General features: G+C 39.6%; 1 protein-coding gene across 17 annotated transcripts in view; it reads left to right on the forward strand.

The window, feature by feature from the left end:
* The window catches only part of RYR2 (ryanodine receptor 2), a 709,125-nt gene that overhangs the window by 368,230 nt on the left and 318,427 nt on the right, over nucleotides 1-22,468 (forward strand). For all 17 annotated transcript variants that reach the window (XM_073338185.1, XM_073338183.1, XM_073338188.1 and 14 more), the window contains 4 exons: nucleotides 5,197-5,389; nucleotides 7,518-7,734; nucleotides 11,198-11,302; nucleotides 16,677-16,780. In XM_073338185.1, coding sequence (XP_073194286.1) covers nucleotides 5,197-5,389; nucleotides 7,518-7,734; nucleotides 11,198-11,302; nucleotides 16,677-16,780 — 619 coding nt within the window. The remainder of the gene's footprint in view (nucleotides 1-5,196; nucleotides 5,390-7,517; nucleotides 7,735-11,197; nucleotides 11,303-16,676; nucleotides 16,781-22,468) is intronic.

The raw sequence follows: 22,468 nt of genomic DNA on the forward strand, positions 1-22,468 counted from the left end.
GAAGTCTGACAAGCATTCTCACAGTGGTAGACTGGATTTCTAATCCCTCTGTGATATTATAAAACCAACATGAGATATTTAGGCCATATCAATTTGGGGTGGGGTGGGGGTTCTTTGATATACTCATTTTAGTTCAAATGTTTAGAAATTCTTAAAGCCAGACAATGGGGACTTACGTAAGCATACTGGCCTATCCATTCTGTGTATGTGATGCATATTGAGTTTGTTTGAATATGTAGTAAGGAAACTTTTGTGTCATACATTTTAAAAGTACTTCTCTGTGTTTCTGTTCAGATAGAAGGGAATGCATTGATGGTGGGGTTTTCAAAGCCACCCAGGTGATTTGGACATAATCCTTAAGCAGCTTCGAAAAATCTCAGTGTAAATGTGTAAACCACTCCTGTAGATGCTATTACAGGACATGTTCTGAGAAGTTTAGATGCTGGATATTAAGTATGTATGCATGTGATGTGTGTGAATGGGTTATCTTAATAGAATACAATATATGATATTCACCAGGTAGGGAAGATGGAAGAAACAGAGACTATTTAGCAGTGATATAAATATTTTAGTTGCATAAATTTAGATTGACTGCATGTCTCATGAATGTTTGTGTGTTTAGACTGGAAATCCAATCATAAAAGTGTCACTGGCCCAGGATAGAATTAATCTGAAATCATAGTTTTTACCCTTACATGAGAGAAGTATTGTGTGCTAACTGTAGGAGAGGCACTGGATATACTATTGGAATTAATCAGTTTTGTTTTTTCTTTTGCAAAAACCTTATTCTATTGCTGACTGAGGCCACTGTGGTGATATCAAGTATCACAGAGAAAAATATGTTCTCCATATTTGTCATAAACTTATGCCAAGAAAGCCTATGCATAGCGCAGTATCCATATATTTCTATTCTCTGACACTGTCTCCCTTTTTTCCTCATCTGTGCTGATCATGTGCATCCCCTGAGCTGAGGTTTGTTTGTTTTTTAAACCTCTATCCCTGGCATGTCTTCCTTCTGAGTCTCCTGCAAACTGAATAAGTTTGCCAGTTGGAGCTCTTGTCCCAGTGACTTAGACTGGTGAACTAAAGAAGTCTTGCTAGATGGAGAAGGTACCTTCTCCTCCACAGAACTATGAGTTTTTAATTCTCTGTTTAGCTGGGGTTGAAATTAGAGCTGTGTGATTGTGAAGAATTGGACCTTATAGGTCACTGTACGTTGGAAATGAAAGGGATGTTTGTGTCGTCGAGGTGTGTGTGAGAGCATTTGGATATTCTGATCTGGTAAGGCGTGTAAATTGAGGTTGGTCTGGATGTTAGTTGTCCCAACTGATGTTTTTTAAGTGTTGAATTGATAGGATATGCACTTGAGCATTAATTGAACTCTAAGGGTCTGCCTACATAGTACCAAAAACAACCCCCCTCACCGTGGCAGTGAGTCTTGGAGTCTGGATCAATTGACTCAAACTCCTGTTGTGGGGCTAAAAATAGCCGTGTAGATGTTTGGGCTTGGTTTGGAGCCTGAGACCTCCTCAGCTTCAAAGGAATCATAATGAAATATCTCAGAGACGCAGCAGCACGGGAGCTCTGGGATGGGCAGGAGGTACTGTAGGTAAGAGAATACTTTAGAAGCCAGAAACTACTTAAATATAAAATGAATGGAGCGGGGGAGAGTGGTTTTGTTTTTTGAGAGAAAACAGTAGAAATTTTCTCTCTCAAGAGTGCTCTTGTACTTTGTTCCTCTTCCAGGATTCCAGTAATCTCATTTTCATTTAAGGTTGCTGTTGCATTTCCAGAGTGAAATGTAACATAATGTCCTTGAGCTGTTTTTGTCCCAGCAGGGGTAACATACAGTATGTATTTTTTGTCCATGATAAATTGCACTCAAATATCTGGTAACATATTAAGCTGTTGCTTCTTAGTGCTGATCCTGGAAAGGTCAGGGAAGAAATGCCAGTTACCATAAAACAAGACAGAGGAGAAATTATTTTTCCAATTTACATATAAGATTTACTTATGATTATGATTGTTACTATTTAATACATGGAGAAAGACTTGCAGCTGATCCTGTGACTTGTGCCTCTGCTGAGTAGAGGAAGATAACAGAGGTCAGTTTTGATTTTAAAAAAAGTAGGTTTGTACGTTCATATTTTTATTTTCCATTTTTGCTGAGAAAATTTCCAGGATTAGAAGCAATTATTCTTTTTATTGAATAAAAAGAAGATCCAATTAACAGTCACTTATATTTTTCGTTTCTATGAGAAAAATTAAAATGACCAGTCTCAAGTAATTTCATGCCACAACAAATAGCCTGATCAGAGCCATCACGTAAAGTAATTAACTGACTCTCCACCGCATGCTCCAATAGAAAATCCCCCCTCAAGCTACTCAGCCTCCACATGCCTGGGAAAAGTGATGGAGTTTGAACATCAAACAAGATTCTGGAGAGTAGAATTTTCAAAACACATAAGGCAGCAGGTATGAACACCTGACTCCAGGAAAATGGAAGGCCATGACATACAATGATTAAACCTGGACTTTTTATCCAGGTCTTTAGAGTCTGTATTGGAAATGATTCCTCAGAGCTCAGCCGGGGATGATCTGTGAATCTAAACTGCACAACCAACATCTCAAATGACCTAATATTATCTAAAGCTAAGTTAAAATTGTCTCGATCACAACTGCTCTTACAAAAAAGGAAGGTTTTTTGTTTTTTGTTTGTTAAGACAGCGTAAAGTTTTTGGGGCATGGAGCAAAGGTCCCTATACCCACAGTTTGCCACCAAAAGGAAGGAAAAGAGACATCTGGGGACCACACAACCTATTGTAATCTCAGTGTTGCAAGGTGATGGGTGCTCATGAGGTCCTAGTGAGCACTGTTTTCCCAGGAGGTTCCTGAAGCTCATTGGCACAGAAAGGGCTTATCTTCTTTTTGATAAAGAATTCAGTCTGTTCAGCATAAGTCTTTCACTGTAAAGCATTTTCTCCATTCCTCAAGTTATTTTTGTGGCTCTTTTTTGCACCTTATCGAATTTTCAACCTTATTTTTACAGGGAGGACCTGAGAACTGGCAGTGCAAGTGGGGCGGTCCGGTCCGCCACACCAGCAAGATATTTATAGCTGGTACGGCGTACCGGAAAGACAAGGGCCCCATGCCGGCAGGTCCTCTGGCACAGCTGTATTGCCCCCAGCCCTCCCACGCAGCGTGTCCTCTCCTGAACCACAGGGCTCTCCCAAGAACCGCAGTGGGGAAAAGAGCAGAAAGTTGGGCTAAGAGGTGGCCCCACGCCAGGAGCTCCTCACGCTGGCAGCTGTACCGCCCCCAGTCCCACCCCCGGCCCTGTCTTCTGGGAGGGCTGCTGTACAGACAGAGGAGACCCTGCATGGAAGGGTTGGGTGGTACAGCCGCACCGGAGGAGCTGCAGGCGTGGGGCCTCAAGTTCTGCTCCTTTCGCACTGTGGTTCTGAAGTCTCTAGTGCAGTGGGAGGGAGGAGGACAGGGACCCACCTCTCCCTAGGGTAAGGGAGGGTGGATCATGGGGAGGGGACAGGGAGAGCGTGGAGGCATCAGGCTGGGGGTCGGGTGGGGAGGAATCATGTGGAGAGTCACGTGAGGAGGTCACGTGCCTCCCATTTTCTGCTGCCCCCCACCCGGTAAGAAATGGATTACATTTGCACCACTAATGAGAACTGTATGTAGTATTCTAATATCTGTTTTACCAATGAAGCATACTGAGATCAAATCACCTTTCTGCTATTGCTTACTACTCAGTTTATGTAACTAAGGGTCACATTAGCCCTTTTTGACACCATAAGTGGCTAATACAGTTTAACTGTAGGGTTCTGTACTTAATATGCACTCTGCTTTGCCCGACGTATTCCAAAAATTATAGGTCTCATTTTTAAAATCCATTTCCAGAGGTTTTTCACTTGCATATTTCTTCCCATATCTCATGTTATAGATAAACAAAATGCCAGAAGTGTGTTATATCTTACCTCCAATTTCTTCTGTAGATGATTCTTCTTGGAGATCAGGAATTTTATATGTAATACAATGAGATGTGTTATTTAAATGGGTGCAGGGGAAGAGAATGATACAGTCTAGGGTTAATTGAAATCAGAGCAAAGTAACAGACACCTCTATGGTGAAAAAGTATTTACAAATCTTCATTATTTCTGTTTTAGAGCTTGATTATGATACCTTTTATTTACGCTGAGTAGTACAGTACTCCACAGAGTAAACAAGCGTACCACAGTCTGGCCCTTAATAATGATACTTCCTGATTTTACATCTTCAAATCACTTTACAAAGAACAAATTTATGTTTATCTTGGATGATGAGACATATTATAGATTAGCATTTTGATATATTTTACTCCACACTATATCATGGGCTCGTTGATGATAGAAGAGAAGATCTAATTTTATTTTTATGATTAAGATATTCAGCACTCCTCATACGTTGTACAGAATTTGATAACTGAAACAAAAGTCAAAATAATACACATTTCTAACGCAAACGTGTGACATGCATTGTTAGTTTAATCTTCAATTAATGTTCTGGGGAGTTGGGTTCGTTGAGTGTATACATTAAACTATATTTACATAGAATATAAAAGGAAGGAATTTTTGACACAAGCTCCTGTTGTGATTGTGGGGTTTGGATGCTCAGTAGTGATATGAAGGACTTTTATTTCCAACCTCCCTGGCAACAAGCACCAAAAGTCTGAAATACTGATCTTCTATTGGTCAGTGGCTCAGAAGCATCCCTAGAGAGCCCAGGTAAGATCCTGGCCAGCTAATGTAGGCATTTTTTAAATAAGGTGTATTTTTTTCTCCTTCAGGTTTTAATCCACTTTTTGGAATTTGGAATTGTGGTGTAAATGGGGGTAAAATTTCAGTTTTATGAGTTTTTTTGAGCCTCAAAATAGGACCATTATTTATTTCCAGATGCATTAAGCACAAATGTGCAATAATTAAAATAATATTTGCAGATGCCAGTGAGTGCATATCTGCACTTTATTACAAGTTTACTATTAATTCTTTGATAATCTAGTATTGATATCTCTGAATCCAGGCACATGTACTCCATCTGTTTACCTCATTATTTTTTTTTTTAAGTAAAATTTTTAGGTTTTAGTGAAACCTTTTCTATGTGACTCTCTAAAGTTGTTCTAAATGTATTTCCTTTTCTCCATAGGCTGTATTGCACGGACAGTGAATTCTCCCAATCCTCATCTGTTAAGAACGGATGATGTCATCAGCTGCTGTTTGGATCTGAGTGCCCCAAGCATCTCATTCCGGATAAATGGTCAACCAGTTCAAGGGATGTTTGAGAATTTCAACATAGATGGCCTCTTCTTTCCAGTTGTCAGCTTTGCTGCAGGAATAAAGTTAGCATCCATTGTAGTTTTTCCTGTTTTCAGTGAACATGTCCAATTATTCCCCTGCTACCATCCCCCTCATTTCCCTTTCTGACATCTGCCTTCTTGGCATGTTGCCTGTTCCATAAAGGTGGAGTGAGGTAAGAGCTGAAAGGAGTCCTGAAGGGATAGTGCACCTGGCATTTGTCAGCATGCGAACATGTTCAGGTAGTTCACTAATATACTCCACTTAGGATTTAACAACATCTTCTGTCTCCTTTCTTAGCTGCCAGCACAACATACATTGCTAACATTCGGTGCCAGGCCAGCCTTTAAGCCAAACTAAAAGAAAAACATCCATTTATGTACATGAATTTTTCTGATTTCTGCAATGTAAAAAAATGTACTTTCCATAATGCACCAATGGCAGTGTAGTCTCTGTTAGTTGAAGATACACAAGCACAATTGGTCAGTTCTGTCTGCTGATTAGGTGCACTCTGGGATTTCTTGCTAAAGCTAAACTCTCATAGCATCGTCTACCAGTAAAATGTTCTAACTAAAACTAAAAGCTGGCTCTTTTGGGACCTGGAAAAGAGCTCTGTGTAAGCTCGAAAGCTTGTGTCTCTACAACTGAAGTTGGTCCAATAAAAAGATATTACCTCATCTACCTTGTCTCTCCAGTAAAATGTTCTAGCACCTATAATCTGGCCTCAGTTACACATGCTCATGTCACTTCCTGGCTGTACTACAGCAATGCTATCTTCCTGCATATGCAGCTGTGGGCCCCCAAGGACCATCAACTAGCACAGAATGCAGTAGCTTGTTTCTTCAGCAACACAGGCTACTGCTAGGACATTTAACCTGTATTCTGCTCACAGTGCAGTTTTCCAATAGAATAACAACTGAGATTCAAGGTCTTGGTCCTCTAATTCAAGGGTGCTCAATGGTTTGGGCTCATGCTACCGAAAAGATTGCTTCACATTTTGGGATCCAGAGTACCGTCTGCAGGCCTGTTGCCCAGGCACAATGGAACCACATGCTGCAAGGCTAAATCTAATCTATGCAGGCCCAAAGCTTTGCTGGTAGCTGCTCCAAGACTGTGGGACAAACTCCTACAGGAATTAACCATCATCAATCATACCTTTCATTCTAAATGCAAAGTGTACTTTTTCCACATTACTTCTGCTAATATATACATATAATACAATGTACATATAACAAATTATATTAAAAAAATCCTCCCCACATAATTTCACCTTGAGGAGAAGGAGAAAGAAAGAAAGAACCATATGTGAATGATATTAGTCAAATAGCTCAATGGACTTCTGGAAGGTGTTGAGATACTACTGGGATGAGGGCCATATAAGAACCAGAATAGAATAAAATTCAAATACACAACGTTCTCCTGTGGTGTAACTCTACTGAAGCCATTATAGTTACACTAGGGATTAATTGACTTTTTTTTTTGGTATCTTCCAAATCACACTGCACCAAGATGAATTTCTCAGTTTTGTATCACTAATTTATGCTCATCTCTGTACTCAGAGAGCCTTGCAGTGGCAAAAGTGATAGGCATCATTGTACAGCTACAGAACATGGAAATGTGGAAAACTTGTACTGTTGAAAGTAAAATGAGTTTTTTTGTGTCATGTTCTGAAGGTTTCACATGCTATTGGAGAGAGTATGGAATGATTTTCCATTGAGTTTTTGGGTCTCATTTTTCAAATCTCCCAAACTTCAGGGATGTCAGAGGGAAAGGTTCTGGGCCTAGTTTTAGCTCTGATTGGCAATCTGTCTGTCTCCAGGGTTGTGGCCAAACTTTGGATGCTTGGAAGGTTATTGACTTCTAGGCATCTTTAGCAAGCTGGTGTTCTCTCACTTTCTTCTCCATTATCCTCCATCTCTCTAAAACTCTTGAATAAAAGGTGGAGATTAGCTCGTGGAGTGGCTAAATCTCTTCTAGTTATGCACCTGTTCCTTCTTCATTCCTTCTTTCTCCCCACAATCCCCAGTGCTAATTACCAGGTTACATTTGAGAGGAAAATGTTTAATATGGTGAAGAAGTTGCAGGTTTTAGGTTGCCATTGAGGGCAAAAGACTAACCACAGATTTGTACTGGAGGTGTTATGATTGCATAAATTGCTGCTGTTGTTTACAGGGTACGTTTTCTGCTTGGAGGCCGCCATGGAGAATTCAAATTCCTGCCTCCACTTGGGTATGCACCTTGCTTTGAAGCTGTTCTACCAAAAGAGAAGCTAAAAGTAGAACATAGCCGAGAATACAAACAGGATCACCAATGTACAAGAGACCTATTGGGTCCAACCATCTCTTTATCCCAAGCAGCCTTCACACCAGTTCCCGTGGATACTAGCCAGGTAAGGGAACTAAACACCACAGTCTTTCTCAACTATAGACATTGCAGGCTCAGGTTAGCTTCATGTTTGAGCTTGCAACTTGTTTCAAACATGTGGGTTTCCTTTCTGTGCTGATTTGGTACATTTTATTGCTAACCATTGAGAATACTGGGACATGCAAAGCACAATAAAGAACTTGTTGCTACCTTTTAGAAATTTTATTTATTTCATATTCATGAGCCTTAGGACATCACATGTTGTTTTATCCTTGGAGTGAAACTAGATTAAAACAGAGTGACCTTTGAAGTAGTGGTAACTGTGGGGATGATACAAGTATTTTATTATGGAACTTTTTATTGATACAATGTTTTAAAGGTGAAGGCTTGTGATCATGTTAGGTGCACTGGGCCACGTTTAACCCTGTTTTATTTACTGAGGTTGCCATGTGACTGAGAGCAGAGTTTGGCTCATTATGCACAGAAAATGGTATAAATTAAACTTGCATTATCCTTGTGCTTTATTGAATATCGGTATTTATTATGGAGAAATAGAAAAGTTGACAAATGAAGGCTAACATTAAAGAGAAATGTGCTTCTAGCTCCAGCTATGACAACAGATAGCAAGTAGTCTGTTTAATTGGGTTGATCCTTAGAGAGGCAACTGACGCATCCCCAGAATGCCGGCCATTGCTACACTTCTGGAATGGTGTGGGCCCGCCCCCACTGGCATGACCTCCCACACACCAGGCATGTGAGGTCGCACCAGTGGGGATGGAGCAAAATGGCATTCTCCACGGTACCACCAGGCAGGGACAAACCTTTCCAAAAACAGGACTGGCTTAAAACTGGATGAATGGCCTGCCTGTTGATCCTGCTCCCACTGAAATGAATGGAAATATTGCCATTGGCTTCAGTGTATACAGGATCAGGCCCTAAATGTTCACTTTTAGTGAACTTTCAGCCATAAAATGGTTGAACAAGAAAGAACAAATCCTCCTGTGAAACAGACAGCACATGTCCAGCTATGTAATATGCAGCTTTTAAGGTAGACTAAGGCTGAGGCATACATGTTTTGACAGTGCTCTTTTATACAGTAATGACTCTGAGACAGCTTGCTGGAGATTTGTATGTTTAATAAATATAACTCTTCTGTTTTGTGGGTCCTGTCATGTAATAGTGGTGAGTAATGTAATATCAGGTTTGTTAATAATTTAGCACTATGTTCCAGGAGTCTGTTTTTTGCAGGAGAGTGGAACTGATTTCGGGGAGAGCTAGGGTGATTTGTATTCCTGATTTCCCTTACAGGGCTTTTTTTACCCAGTCCCCTCCCAATCCTACTCTTTCTTCAAAGTTGGCCCCAAAAGATTGATCTTCTGCAGGTTTGTTTGGCAGCACCTCTGCTTCATCTCACCGATATAGTGGAGTGGTTTCAGCGGCAAATTCTTTTTCTCATGCATCCCCGCATCAGGCTCCTGGATCAGTGCCACTCTTGCTCTGACTTTTGCCAGTTACGCTCATAACTGCCTCCTAGCTCCCCTTTGTGCACTGAGTAGGGAAGCAGCAGCAAGGTGGATCAGCCGAAGGGAGGACAAATCAAAATTGCCTGCTAATCACAAAACTGAAGGGGACCCTTCCCCTGCAACGCAATCCCGATTCTTGGAAGGAAGCCCAATGGCAGATTTTCTTCCTTCCTGCCCCTGACCTTTCCTAGTCTTGGCTAACATTAACATTGGCGTTCTGGGGATAATTTAAGGACAGGCCATGGAACTTTGTAAGGGCTCCACCATTTATAGCATTACCCTGTAAAATAGTGTGTTTGGTGTGAAAGGGTGGCTGCTTTTGTTCCCTCGTAGTATTTCCTAGTGCACCCCTGAACAACAGACCAGGACATTCATTAGCAGCTTATACTAAAATTATCAGCAGTAAAATAGTCAACAGTATTCACGCTAATAGCATCATCGTTAGGGTTCAGTGTTAACATCTAAATGCGATGGGGGGAAAATGTAAATTCCAACCCCCAGACTACCATTGCCTCTATTTTACAGGAACAAAAGATATCCTAAGAATTCAGTCTCCAAAAAAAGTAGCTTGTTTTTGCAAAACTACATGGGAGAAGAAAGCCCTTCGAGAAATAGTACCAATGATTATATAGCATATTGAATCTGTAATTGTTTTCTCTAGATTCAGTACCCATTTGAAGCTAGTGGGTAATGTGGGATATATTTTGTGAGCACAACTTACCTACACATTTATTTAGATTCTTATAAGGCCACCATTAGAATAGTGTATAAGCTCTGGAAGAGAGTGAAAATGCATTGTACATATTGATACAACACTTCCCATCAAGACACTTACATTGTGTGTGTGACCTTACTGGTTCTTTCCTACTCAGTGTAGAGAGGGGAGCTAGCAGGCAGGTATGAGAGCAACGTGACTGGAGTTGAGGACAGAAACTTGCACAAAGCTCACTGAATAATATTGGGGAGAGGTGACATTTTGGTCAAGAGCAAGTCACTGCTTTTATGAAAAGTGAAGGCTGACCTATTTTCATGATCTTTAATGTGTTGCGGGAGTCAGAGACTCCCCAAAATTCTGCCTAAAAATTCAGTTTTTCCTTTCCATTCCGTACATTTGTAGACAAACTGTTGAATTTTTAAGTTTGTGTTGGCAAAATGACAAAGTGCTTTTCTAGGAAAACGTTGGTAAACTTTTAGACTCCAATTCTGTCTCCAGTGCACTCACTGTCTTAGGAACTGCACTGTGTACTGGGGAGTTTCGTGGGGGATACTGGGGAATCTTTCCTTCTCCCCAGGCGCCATGTGCTCTACTTATCACCAAAACATCAGAACCTCTCTGTCTGCTGGGGGAGAGATAGCTCAGTGGTTTGAGCATTGGTCTGCTAAACCCAGGGTTGTGAGTTCAATCCTTGAGGGGGCCATTTAGGGATCTGGGGCAAAAATTGGTGATTGGTCCCGCTTTGAGCAGGCGGTTGGACTAGATGACCTCCTGAGGTCCCTTCCAACCCTGATATTCTATGATTCTGAGGCAGGCTGGGGCTCCTGCACCAATGGAGGAGTCTGTAGTATTTATATTCCCTTAAACAATTGTTATGGAAAGCATTTTGCTGAAAAATGGACATTTGTGTTAGTGTTTTATCAGGTAACTGAAGAAATACTGTCAGTTTGGACAGCTTCTAGATATTTTGGAGGAATTTTTTTTCCATGTTGTGTCTACATCTCTTTCTCCGTTTCCCCTTTCTGGCCCATCTTTAGAGCCATAAAATACTCAGAAATGCACAGATTAACATGTATCTGTTGAAAGAGCACTTGAAAAACATATGAATTTCATTATGGTTGGCTTGAGAGATCTCTAATTTAGTCTAACTGACTATTTACATTAACAGTGTTGGTTATGAGAGTACAGTAGCTGGATTGCACAGTAGTACAATTTATCTGTAATAGGCTCTGTCTCTCTTCTGTCTTTAGATTGTATTGCCTCCTCACCTGGAAAGAATTAGAGAAAAATTAGCGGAGAACATCCATGAACTCTGGGTTATGAATAAAATTGAACTTGGCTGGCAATATGGCCCAGTAAGTACCTTTTTAAATTTCACATTCTGTTAATTATTTTCTTCTTGTACTGTGTGGTGACACCACTCTGATCATACTGGATTTTCTCCATTGCTAAAACGGGGTAGATTTTAACCTTCTCCCCAATAGTTGGAAACCAACAGTATTCATATAGCCAAAAAGCAAAGCTATTGGGCCAAATCCTGGTGTCCATTAAGGCTGCTTTATGGTGAGTTTTAAAGTCGGTCTAACTGGCGAGGTGTGGATTCCCAGGCTGGTGTAGAAACAGCACAGCTGGCTCTTCTTTTTCAACTTGCACTTGGACAGGAGACCGTCAGAGGAAAAGAGTTGCAAGTGGAGCACCACATCTGTCTTGGCTGCAAAACAGTTTTTGGGGGGCAGTGCAGTGCAATGTAAAGCAGCCGTAAGGCTCCTGTAACATGTCAGGGGCATGCTGTCATTATCTCCCCCACCATGGGTGTGCACTATCTTCCCTCCCCGATAGAAGTGGAAATCATGGTCATGGAGTCAATGAAGTAAAGATCAGGATTAACTCTTGGATGGACTTCTGTTGGTAAACTCACTGGGTTGCCAAGGGAATAAGCCATACAGAACCGGTGCTCCTCAGCATGCCTTGCCTCCCTTGATCAACAAGCACCTGCTAGAGTCCCAGTCTGAGTGTTCATGGAAAAAAATAATTCTGTGGACTCTCAAGGAAAGAGAGTTGCCAGGAAATCTCCAACTGTCCCTCAACCCCTTATGTGAGTTATATTCTTTTTGTGCCTATGTTAAACTATGATTTTATTGTTTATGTATTTCCCTAAACACACTAGGAAAATACAACCTAGATGGAGATACTATAAGGTGGATGCATAACTGGTTGGAAAATTGTTCCCAGAGAGTAGTTATCAGTGGTTTACAGTCGAGCTGGAAGGACATATTGAGTGGGGTCCCACAGAGATCAATTCTGTGTCTGGTTCTGTTCAATATCTTCATCAATGATTTAGATAATGGCATACAGAGCACACTTATAAAGTTTGCGGACAATACCAAGCTGGGAGAGGTTGCAAGTACTTAGGAGGATAGGATTAAAATTCAAAATGATCTGGACAAACTGGAGAAATGGTCTGAAGTAAATAGAATGAAATTCAATAAGGACAAATGCAAAATACTCCACTTCGGAGGGAACAATCAGTTGCACACATACAAAATGGGAAAGGACTGCCCAGGAAGGAGTACAGTGGAAAGGGATCTGAGGGTCATAGTGGATCATAAGCTAAATATGAGTTAACAGTGTAACACTGTTGCAGAAAAAAAAAAAGGCAAACATCATTCTAGGATGTATGAGCAGGAGTGTTGTAAGCAAGACACAATAAGTAGTTATTCTGCTGTAATCCACGCTGATTAGGTCTCAATTGGAGTATTGTGCCCAGTTCTGGGCGTCACATTTCAGGAAAGATGTGGACAAATTGGAGAAAGTCCAGAGGAGAGCAACATATTCAAAATGCAAAAGTTGTTGTTTTCAAAAAGAAAAAAATACATACAACCTACAAACATACTTTGAACACACAATCTTATTATCAAATAATGTTTACAGTTTGTAGAGCAGAAGAATCTTACAGTACTATTTTGATTTTACTTCAAGTTTAGAGTGTGGGGGGAAGAAGCTGTGATCCAAGACTAAGTAAATTCAATTCATGACTGAAGCGTGGATTTTCATTGGACCCCGCATTGAGTCCTTTTCCCATGTGGATCTCTATATACCGTGAGCAAATTCTGAAATTGAAAGCTTTCAAAATACATTTAAAAAGCGCATCCAATTCTTATCTCAATGTTCTCTATCTCAGACTGTACAAATCAGTTTCCAATGATTTTGCTCCATGTGGGAGTGGGTAAATCTTTCCATTGTCTGGCCAAAGAACATTATGTAATCCATCTAACCTGAAGAAATATTCCATGTAGATTCTGTTCATGTTAAAAATCAATAAATAACCTGTTGTACTCAGTTCAGCTTGATAACCATTATCACGGAGTTTGACAGAAAAAATGAAAAGGAACGATGACTAAAGATATTTTGAGGGTGTTGTGATATGAAAAAGCTATGTTAAGTAAATACCATGGCAAATGGTGTCCAGTTCATTTACTGATACATAGGAGATAGTAAGCTGATACTTTCCATATATAAGACAGAGAGAGTCTGATGAGAGAACAAATTTCTTGTTAGCAGTACCACATCTGCGAAAGAACACAAAGTTTTAAAAAAAAATCTGTAGTATTTCATTCTGCGTTTGGACTTATTGTTATGATGTTTCTGCTTTTTTTCATTAAGAAACTTAAATAAAAATTGAAGGGAAAAGCTCCTGGATTTGATGCAACATGCTGGGCCAGGCAATCACTTTAAATATAGTAGATGACTTTTTTCTGAGGTCCAAAAAACTTATTTGGCAGCACCTTCATGCCAACACAACTATTACAGACTTTCTTATTTTTTAACTGTGACTGCAAATTCAGCATTTTAGAAGAACAGATCAGGCTAAGAGTTGGGAACTAATTGTACATGGTTTGCTATCTGCACTTCATTGAGGGCCTTTCTTTTCTTGGAACAAGTAAACAAAAACCTATTTATAGCTTTAAGTAAAAAAAATCCAGTTTAAATAATAATACAAATGTTCTATTTGTGTGTCTATATATATCTTCTTACTCTTCTTACTGTATTTTCCACTGCATGCATCCGATGAAGTGGGTTTTAGGCCACAAAAGCTTATGCTCAAATAAATTGGTTAGTCTCTAAGGTGCCACAAGTACTCCTTTTCTTTTTGCGAATACAGACTAACACGGCTGCTACTCTGAAATATAAATATTGTTTTTTAATAGCAATAGTGTAATACTTCGCTTTTGCAGCAAAAAGATCTGAGTGATTTAAAATCATTAATGAAGTTATCTTCACAACAGCCCCATGTGGTAAGTATTACGATCCTAATTTTATAGATTTGAAATAACCTTGAGGCACAAAGAGATAAATGATCTGATCACGATCCCATGGAAGTCAGGGTAATTGTACCACTGGTATCAAGGGAGCAGAATACATCTTTGAGATCAGGCTCCTACGTGCTTGTGGCAGTCTAAATACACAAAATATTATGAATATCACAATAACCAATCCACTGCATTTTCTCATTCCCTGGGGGGGAAATAGTAAATTAAAAATGTGTATTAAAATAATACGAAGGACTTCTTGTTGGGTAAAATATCATATAGTGACATTCTTTTGTTATTTAACAAGGCTCCTGCATAACTGAGGGCTAAATTTTCATTCTCTGTCAAAACACCTGAGTGAACTGACTTCATATGAGGATCTATTCTGAGATAATGGGATGCTCCTACTTCTCAACCTGAAACCAGTGGGTAGAGCAGTGGCAGATCCACTGTGTGGAGGTTACTGCAGCTGTCAGACTGTAGGGTAGCTGCATCTCATTATACGCCTCGGTTCAACTTTTGGCCAGTTGAGTTGTATAGTTGCAGGAAGCACTGGCACATGTCCCTTTCCCTACCTTAGTTTACCTATGGCCATTTAACAAACGCTGACATGACCAAATGGAAAATGTTAATCAAGATGCTGCTTCTCAGAGTCTCAAAATTTAAATGACCCAAACGAAAGAAAGTTACTAAGGACCAGACTGTGCTTCCTGGGTATCTGCACACAGAAGGGATCCTCTGCATGGGAATCCCCCAACTTCCATATGGAACAAAGAGTTCAGCCATCTACCTCTAAGGTACCACCCCTAATCTAGATCCTACAGAAGTGCACAAGGATTGGTAGTTTGGGATGGAGCCAGAAGGATGCACGTTCTCCATCTCTTTCAGTCCCTACACATATGCATGGGAAAGGGTTGCATCTGTATTGTTTTTCATGAAGCCCTGCAAAGATGGCTGCAACCAAGGGAATCACTGGTAGTGTGGATCCAATGAAGCCATGCTAACAGGGATTGAAAGGGGTTGAATTGTTGCAAGGACACAGGGCCTTAGAATGAAAGGCACCTGGCCCTCCCAAGGATCTGTTGGGTTTAGGAGTAGGTATTGCAGCTTTTTCCAGCAGGTGCAGGGGCAGTAGAGAGGAGAAGAATCCTCAACTTGTGTTCAGGGATTTTTTTCCCCAGAGCTCTCCCCCCTGAATGTTTCTGCAGAACTGGTGACCTAAATTTTCATGTTTACTATGCCATTTTCAGAGACTGGCATCTGTCAAGAAGCAAAGTTAATTCAAGTTTCAACAACAAACTTGTATGAGTGCCAAAGAAAAAAATATACATCCATTTCCCCCTGCATTCTAGCCCTCTATTGAAAAACTTTTGAACTAAATTTGTTGAGTTAAAAGTACTTTCAGTTCAGCAATTATTGTACTTTTCACTTACACAGCACCTTTTAGCTAATAATTGCAAAGCAAAGTTTAATTACTCAAGCCTTGAAACATCCCTGTGAAGTATTATAATCTTTTTATGGATGGTGTAATTGAGACCACAGTGGTTATTGCTTTCTCACTTCAGTGGCAAAGCTAGAAATAATACTCATGACATCTGTCACCCTGTCTATTGTTCTAACTCTTAGGCTCCACTCCCTGATTGAGGCTGATGTCAGAATGAAGCTAAGAATGGAAAGTTTCAGCCTGAAAGGAATATTTTTGGCAAAGCTATGACTGGATGAAATGAAAAGGTTTTGAAAATGACTCCCTTCTTGACTCTACCTCCCATTAATAAGAGTACATTATTTATGCCAATTTTGTATGTGTGCTTTACAGTTTCTGTCTGCTGGTATCCTGCTGGCCATCTTTGAGTCATTTTCTGAAACACATTATTGCCTGAATTAAGAGAAGGGGAGGTTTAGCCTTAACTGAATATCATTGTTATTTTTTTCTGTATTATGCACATCAGTTGAGCCATGTAAGTCCCATACACAAATTTGCACAAACTACTCTGAGAATGGGAACAGACAGTCCCTAAATGATATTTGAACTGACTTTTTATGATGCAGTCTGTCAAATTATGCTGAGTTCTATGCAATCCTTAATGTCTTGGTTATCTTTGAATAATATTTTTAAGTCTATTTCAGTATGTTTGTCTCAGTGTGTACCTGTTGTGAACTACTGAATAATATGTACTGATGCTCATGTTTAAAATGTATTACATTTTGGATTTGTCTTATTTACTGAGAGCCAAATTTTGCCAATCTTCCTTAATGATTAATGTTTTATGTTCTGAAATTGGGGCTATTTTTGGATCAAAGAAATACCCTGTTTCAGTAGGGCTGACGATCAGTTCCAAGTTTTGAGGGTCTTTTTTTTTTTTAATCATTACTATGGTTCTTAAGGCACATTTAAACTCTCTCCGTTATTGTCTTGCAGGTTAGAGATGACAACAAAAGACAACACCCGTGCTTGGTAGAGTTTTCAAAGTTGCCAGAGCAGGAACGAAATTATAATTTACAAATGTCACTTGAGACGCTGAAGTAAGTTTCTACCATCTACAGTCTTACAGCAAGTTTTTTTCATGCAACTAAGCAGCTGTGGTGTCATAAATTCTAATCCAATCAATGAAGTTTGTTTATCTGTAGGGTAGTAATACAGAAACGACAAACTACTGTATATTGATGAATAATAGACTTGAGACTAGAAAAGGCCATACTAGCTAAACAAACTGTGGTACTGAAAGTCCATTTCTCAGTCTCCAGGGAATTTGAAACTCTCCAAGGTATTATAACAATAATTATCTCCCTGCCTCAAAGCAACTTCCTATTAGTACTGACTAGCACTGCCTGCTTTGGTATGTTTGAGATTGTCACACCAACACAATGACAGTTTGATAATGATGAAAGGACAAGGAGAGCCATTTTCCCCTGGGACAGAAGGTGTGAGAAGTGGGTCCAAAGTGTACCTCACAGAAGTAGGAGGAACCCTTTATTTTTAACGTTGTTTAGTTCTCATTCTTTAGGCACAGTTTTACAATAAACAGTGATTTGTGGTCATGAGAAGCTGGATAAGACTTACTTCAGCATACTTTATCTGGATGGTTGCCACCACCTCCGACCTGCCGATGAGCACATACATGTGTGAATTTTACAGACCCTCCCAACTTGGAATGCTAGAGTATTTCAGCTGGTCACTATTGCTCATCCTCCATCTGCAGTGTGATGCTGCCACTATATTAATAAGAGACTTTCTTGAAAATTCTCTCCTTACCTGTAATAAAAACGTCAAAACTAGGATGTGTATCGGTTTTCCCTATCTCTCTTCTCTGCAGTCTGTTAATTTGTTTTCCAGTTTAAATATATGGCCTTTTTTGTAACCTTAATTTAGAAAAGAGATGACCCTGCAGAATCAACATACATTTTAAGTGGCACTTTGATGGAAATGTTCCTACTTTCCTCTAAGAAAAATATGCTGTGTATATTGAGAGTATGACTCAGTGTATACCCATGGAGTGTAGGTGCAAAGAACTTTTAGGGGGCTTGAAGCATCCTCCCCAGAACACGTTTTGGAAATACCAGATACTTGGTTAAAATAAATTGCTCTTCAGATACATTTCTATGAGCACTGGTGAAAAATTGTTTCTGGCAAGAATGTTTTGGCTGTATCCACTTATAAGGTGAACTCCATCCAATGCAGGAAAATCAGCCCAACTTTCTGTTCAGCTAAGTGGCAACATTTCAAGAACAGCTCATGGGATTCTCAATCAGTACAGCACTGTCATTTTCCAAGATAATCTCTGTCCAGTTTGTGAAACTCCAAAAGTGATGCCATCAATTTTGCCTTCAGTCTCAGGGCCAGATTAATTGTTGGATTTATAGAACCATGACATAAACATAGGAAGCCACAGTCTCTCATAACATTTAATGTATACTAATAATATCCCATTGAATACCCATCATGGCTTTTATGGGGTCCTGACATTTTTACAGTCCCAGGTCCTCATAGCCTTCTAATCTGACCTGGGAAAAAACATAAGTCATTTTGTGTATGTATAATATGAAATTAGTTGTTTTGTATAGTGATATTTTTATTACTCATAATATATAGAATCTGCTAGTTAAGTGAATGGAGGGCCACTGTATAGCAGCTTGCCCACCCTGCCGCTTTAATAATGCATCTGATTATAGTCCTGCAAGAGCCTTACTTTTGTAATACTGGACCTTTCTTAAGCACACACTGTTAGTTGTGTTGTATTATGGTGACTTTGTCATGTAGAAATTTATCCACTAGGAACTAGAATGAGAGTGTCAGACTCTTTTCATTTCTGCTAGTCTACACGAGGGGAAGAATAGTGCATTAATCCACTCTTAATGTCCCCTGTAGTGATTTGAATCTGAAGGTACTTTCAGTGTAGCTTGAATAGTCCTTTAACTGAGGTTTTAAATCTATTAGTACTCAACTTCAATGGGGGGGGGGGGAGAAAGAGGGAAAGGAAGCATCTTTTTTTTTTAAAGCTTCTTATAACCCTTTACACAACAATGTCATAGTCTTCACATTTTGTATTAGAGTGTTCGTTCAAAACTTGAAAGCGCTGTCTCGAGGTTTGAGGAATAGCTCTGCACTTTAATTAATTTTGTGGTTGTTGACAGTTTTCTGCCAGCCTTACTAGATCAGAGATGCAGAAATCAAAAAAGACTTGAATCATATCATCTGCCACATCTTTTCTTCTTGTTATGCTTCTATTTCAGTATTTTTGGTAGTATTATGGTACACCTTCACAAATATGAAGTATAAAAATAATATAAACTGTAAAATGTCAAAATTCAAGAATGAGTTGTCACTGAAAATGGTTTAATATTAAAATATGTTTATTTGGTTTTCATGCTATACCATATACCTTAGTCTGTGAGAGGTCCAAGTGATTTCAGTGGGTCTATGTGAATTGTAAATTTAAGGGTGATTATAATCTGACTCAAGGCCCCAGTTTCCCCTTCCTCCACTTGTGGCTCCCTGATTCAGTGCCAGTTGGTCTGGATGCATATTAGAGCAGGAAGGCTACTGCTATAATTTACTCTGCTTGTGTAAGCTCTCTTATACCAGGGAGGATTTGGTGTAGCAGAACTCAATTTCCCCATTCCACCTCTGTTAGCGGGGGTTCTTTTAATCCAAAGCTCTTGGTAACTTTTACTGTGTGCGAAGTGGTGTCAGGAAATAAGGGAGACACGGCCGTCCGACCGATAGATGGCTGGCACAAACAGGACAACACAAGAGTGTTTTCATTTAAAGCTAAACTTTACTTAGTCTCAAGCATTTACACACATCCGCAACAGGTTAGTAAAACACCCCAAACCCTAGATAATTACTGAAGCTGAGTGTGGCCTTCGAGTGGCACCGTGACAGGCTTCCCGCTGGCCAAACTTCCGTCTGTCAGTGGGGACCCCAAGATGCATCCAGAGGGAGCGTCCCAGAAGAAACCCTTCTGAGAAGTGCAGCTACCTCAAACTTTTCCCCCTTAGTAATACAATGACATATCCCTTAAAGAAAACTTGCTAAGCAAGCAGTTTTTAAAGGTCCAGCAAGAGGGTTTTTTTTGATCATCAATTTAACCACATATGTTTTGTTTTTTCCAATGTGTCCATGCCTAGGGGCCCTGACAAACATTCCCGGGGGCACATATAGACAGACTTCCTATTTTTCTAAAATACATATATCAGCAATTTTAACATTCTTAGCAGGAAGGACGTGGGGTCAAGCCGCCTTGTCTGTGGCACCTGAACCCCCCTGCCCTCCTGCCTTGGTTACATTAAGGCTGCATGGCCAATTTACGACCTGCTGACTTGGCTACTTTTAATTATAAGCAGTAGTGGTTCAGTGCTTCCTGCTGACTTGGCTACTGTTAGCAATAAGCAATGGTGGTTTCAGGCATTTTACTGATTTGCCAAAATCTTCCCGTACACCTTCTTCCCACAACACACCTCCCCTCCCCTTACATTGGTGATGGTTGGGAGAGCTGGCATAGGAGGTCGATACACTGTTAGCTGTAAGCTAGCAGATGCTCCCTATGGGCATTCTCCAATGGGAATCTCCAGCTGGTGGCTTTAGTGAAATGGAGAATCTGGGTCTTAGTGTCTAGTCTTACCCTGGATAGGAGAAAGTGATGTGATTAAAGGGTTGAGCCTCTTGTCTAATATACACATTTATACTCTATGAAATACTGTATTGGTGATTGACAAGTAAGTCTTCAGCTATCAAAGAGTTATTTGTGCAATGTCAGAATATTTTTGCACATGCAAGTTGGAGGCAATGTAGAAGACTGAGCCCCTTGTCCTGGATTAAATTTCTGTTTTCTGAGGGTCAGTGGTATAACTCAGTTCATCATCTAGTCTTGTATTGTGCATCAACAATTGAAAATAGTGTTAATAAGTTCTATTTCAGAGCTTATTTTTTCTTTTTGATACTAAAAACAAATACGAATTTATGGGACTGAGCATACGTTTTAAAAAATAGACCAACAAACATAATTCCTTATTGAAAAATAATCAATAGAAAATTTGGGTTCATAATAGATAAAAATACTATTTATTTTTCATACAGTAGAAAAAATAAGATTTAAGAATCAGTTGAAGCATATGATCCATCTGCAAGGAGAAATAAATATGGTATTGCATAACACCCTGAGCAGCAGTATGCACCGGAAAGTAAAATCAAGAAAGAATGGTATAACTAGAATCAGCCCAAATCAAACCTTCCATCCCCAGCCCTTTGAGTGATGGGAAAATTGGGATCTTAATCCCGATTTCATATCTCTTGGGTCTCTCTTTTAATCAGTCTGAGCCAAAGTTATGGATAAAAACACCCTCAAATTCGGGGAAAGTTCTAATCTGGGTCCAAACTTGAGGACTTATACACTTCTGTAGTTTTAAGAGAACTAAAACATATCCAGCCATCTTACTAACAGCAAATTTGTAACTCTGACACTGGAAAAATTAGGGTCTGACACTTACCCCTCTAATATCAGCTAAAATATTTTCTAGCACAGATAAGCCCACTAGTTGCCAATTAAAATATCTGAAGTCTGTCTTCCTAAAAGAATCACATTTTAAAGATGACAGGTGACATTTTCTGATGTTTTTCCTTTCATATCATCTTAGAAATGAACACAGCCTAAAAAGATGTTAACTGAGAGCAGTGATCCCACTAGTAAATTGTCAGTACTTAAAAGGGAGATGTTCCTGCCCTCAGACTGCGTGATAAAAGTCAATAAAATATATCTATCTGAACTTTTACAGCATATTATAATGTAAAACAACAGTCATTCAGTCTATCACAAACATGATGGTCTTTCCTCAGTTGATAGCTTTAGGCTAACAATAACAACAAGAAAATGTAATCACAGTTTTTGGCAAACCAGAACAAAAACTGTGGACCCTTAGATTGTACGCATTGTCCTCACAAGGCAACATATGATCATTTGTAGGCCTGTGGATTTGAATAACCTGTCTGTTCAGCCTGTGATAGAGGACTGTAAAATGCTTCAGTAGAGGTTCGATTACATCAGATAAAATGGTCATGGCGTAGGACAGTGTTGTCCAGCCTTTTCAGGTTGATGACCGTTTATTCAAAGAAAAAAAATTCAGGACTCCTTTAAATTTACTATAAAAGTAATTATAAAAATGTATCAGTGATAAACCTGTATAATTCACTTGTGTGTAGATTTTGAGAGATGGATGGAGAATATTTAATCTTGAAGGATAAAGGCGTGTGGAAAGTAGGCAGAGTAGTGAAGGTTTCATTTTTGTAGATCGTACTAAAAATTTCAATGACTCATGACCCCTCCGATTTCCTTCTGTGATACCTTTGGGGGTTGTATTCATTGGCTGAGTAAAAACTTGTGTATGTTATATAACATGCCGTTGCAGAAGTTTATTTGGTTCCATGCTGAAAAAAGTGTAGTGGTGTTGTTTCAAAACAATAGCATTTAAAAATCAAACATTTTCTAAAGAAATAAACTGAATGCACCTTCCTAGAATTTCTGATCTTTGACTCCTGCCAGTATTTCATCCTTTGATATGACAAGGGTGCCACCTTTTTTTTAAAAAGCCAAAATGGGAGTCCCACTTAAAGAAAGAAAGTTAAAAGTAGAGTATCAGTACGCTGTTTGGCTTGGCCAGAGTCTGAGATCACTGCAGAGGTAGTATGCTCTGTCTCTTCGGGAAAGGAACACCTTG

Source organism: Lepidochelys kempii, chromosome 3 (assembly GCF_965140265.1).
Source record: "Lepidochelys kempii isolate rLepKem1 chromosome 3, rLepKem1.hap2, whole genome shotgun sequence".
Classification (NCBI taxonomy): domain Eukaryota; kingdom Metazoa; phylum Chordata; order Testudines; family Cheloniidae; genus Lepidochelys; species Lepidochelys kempii.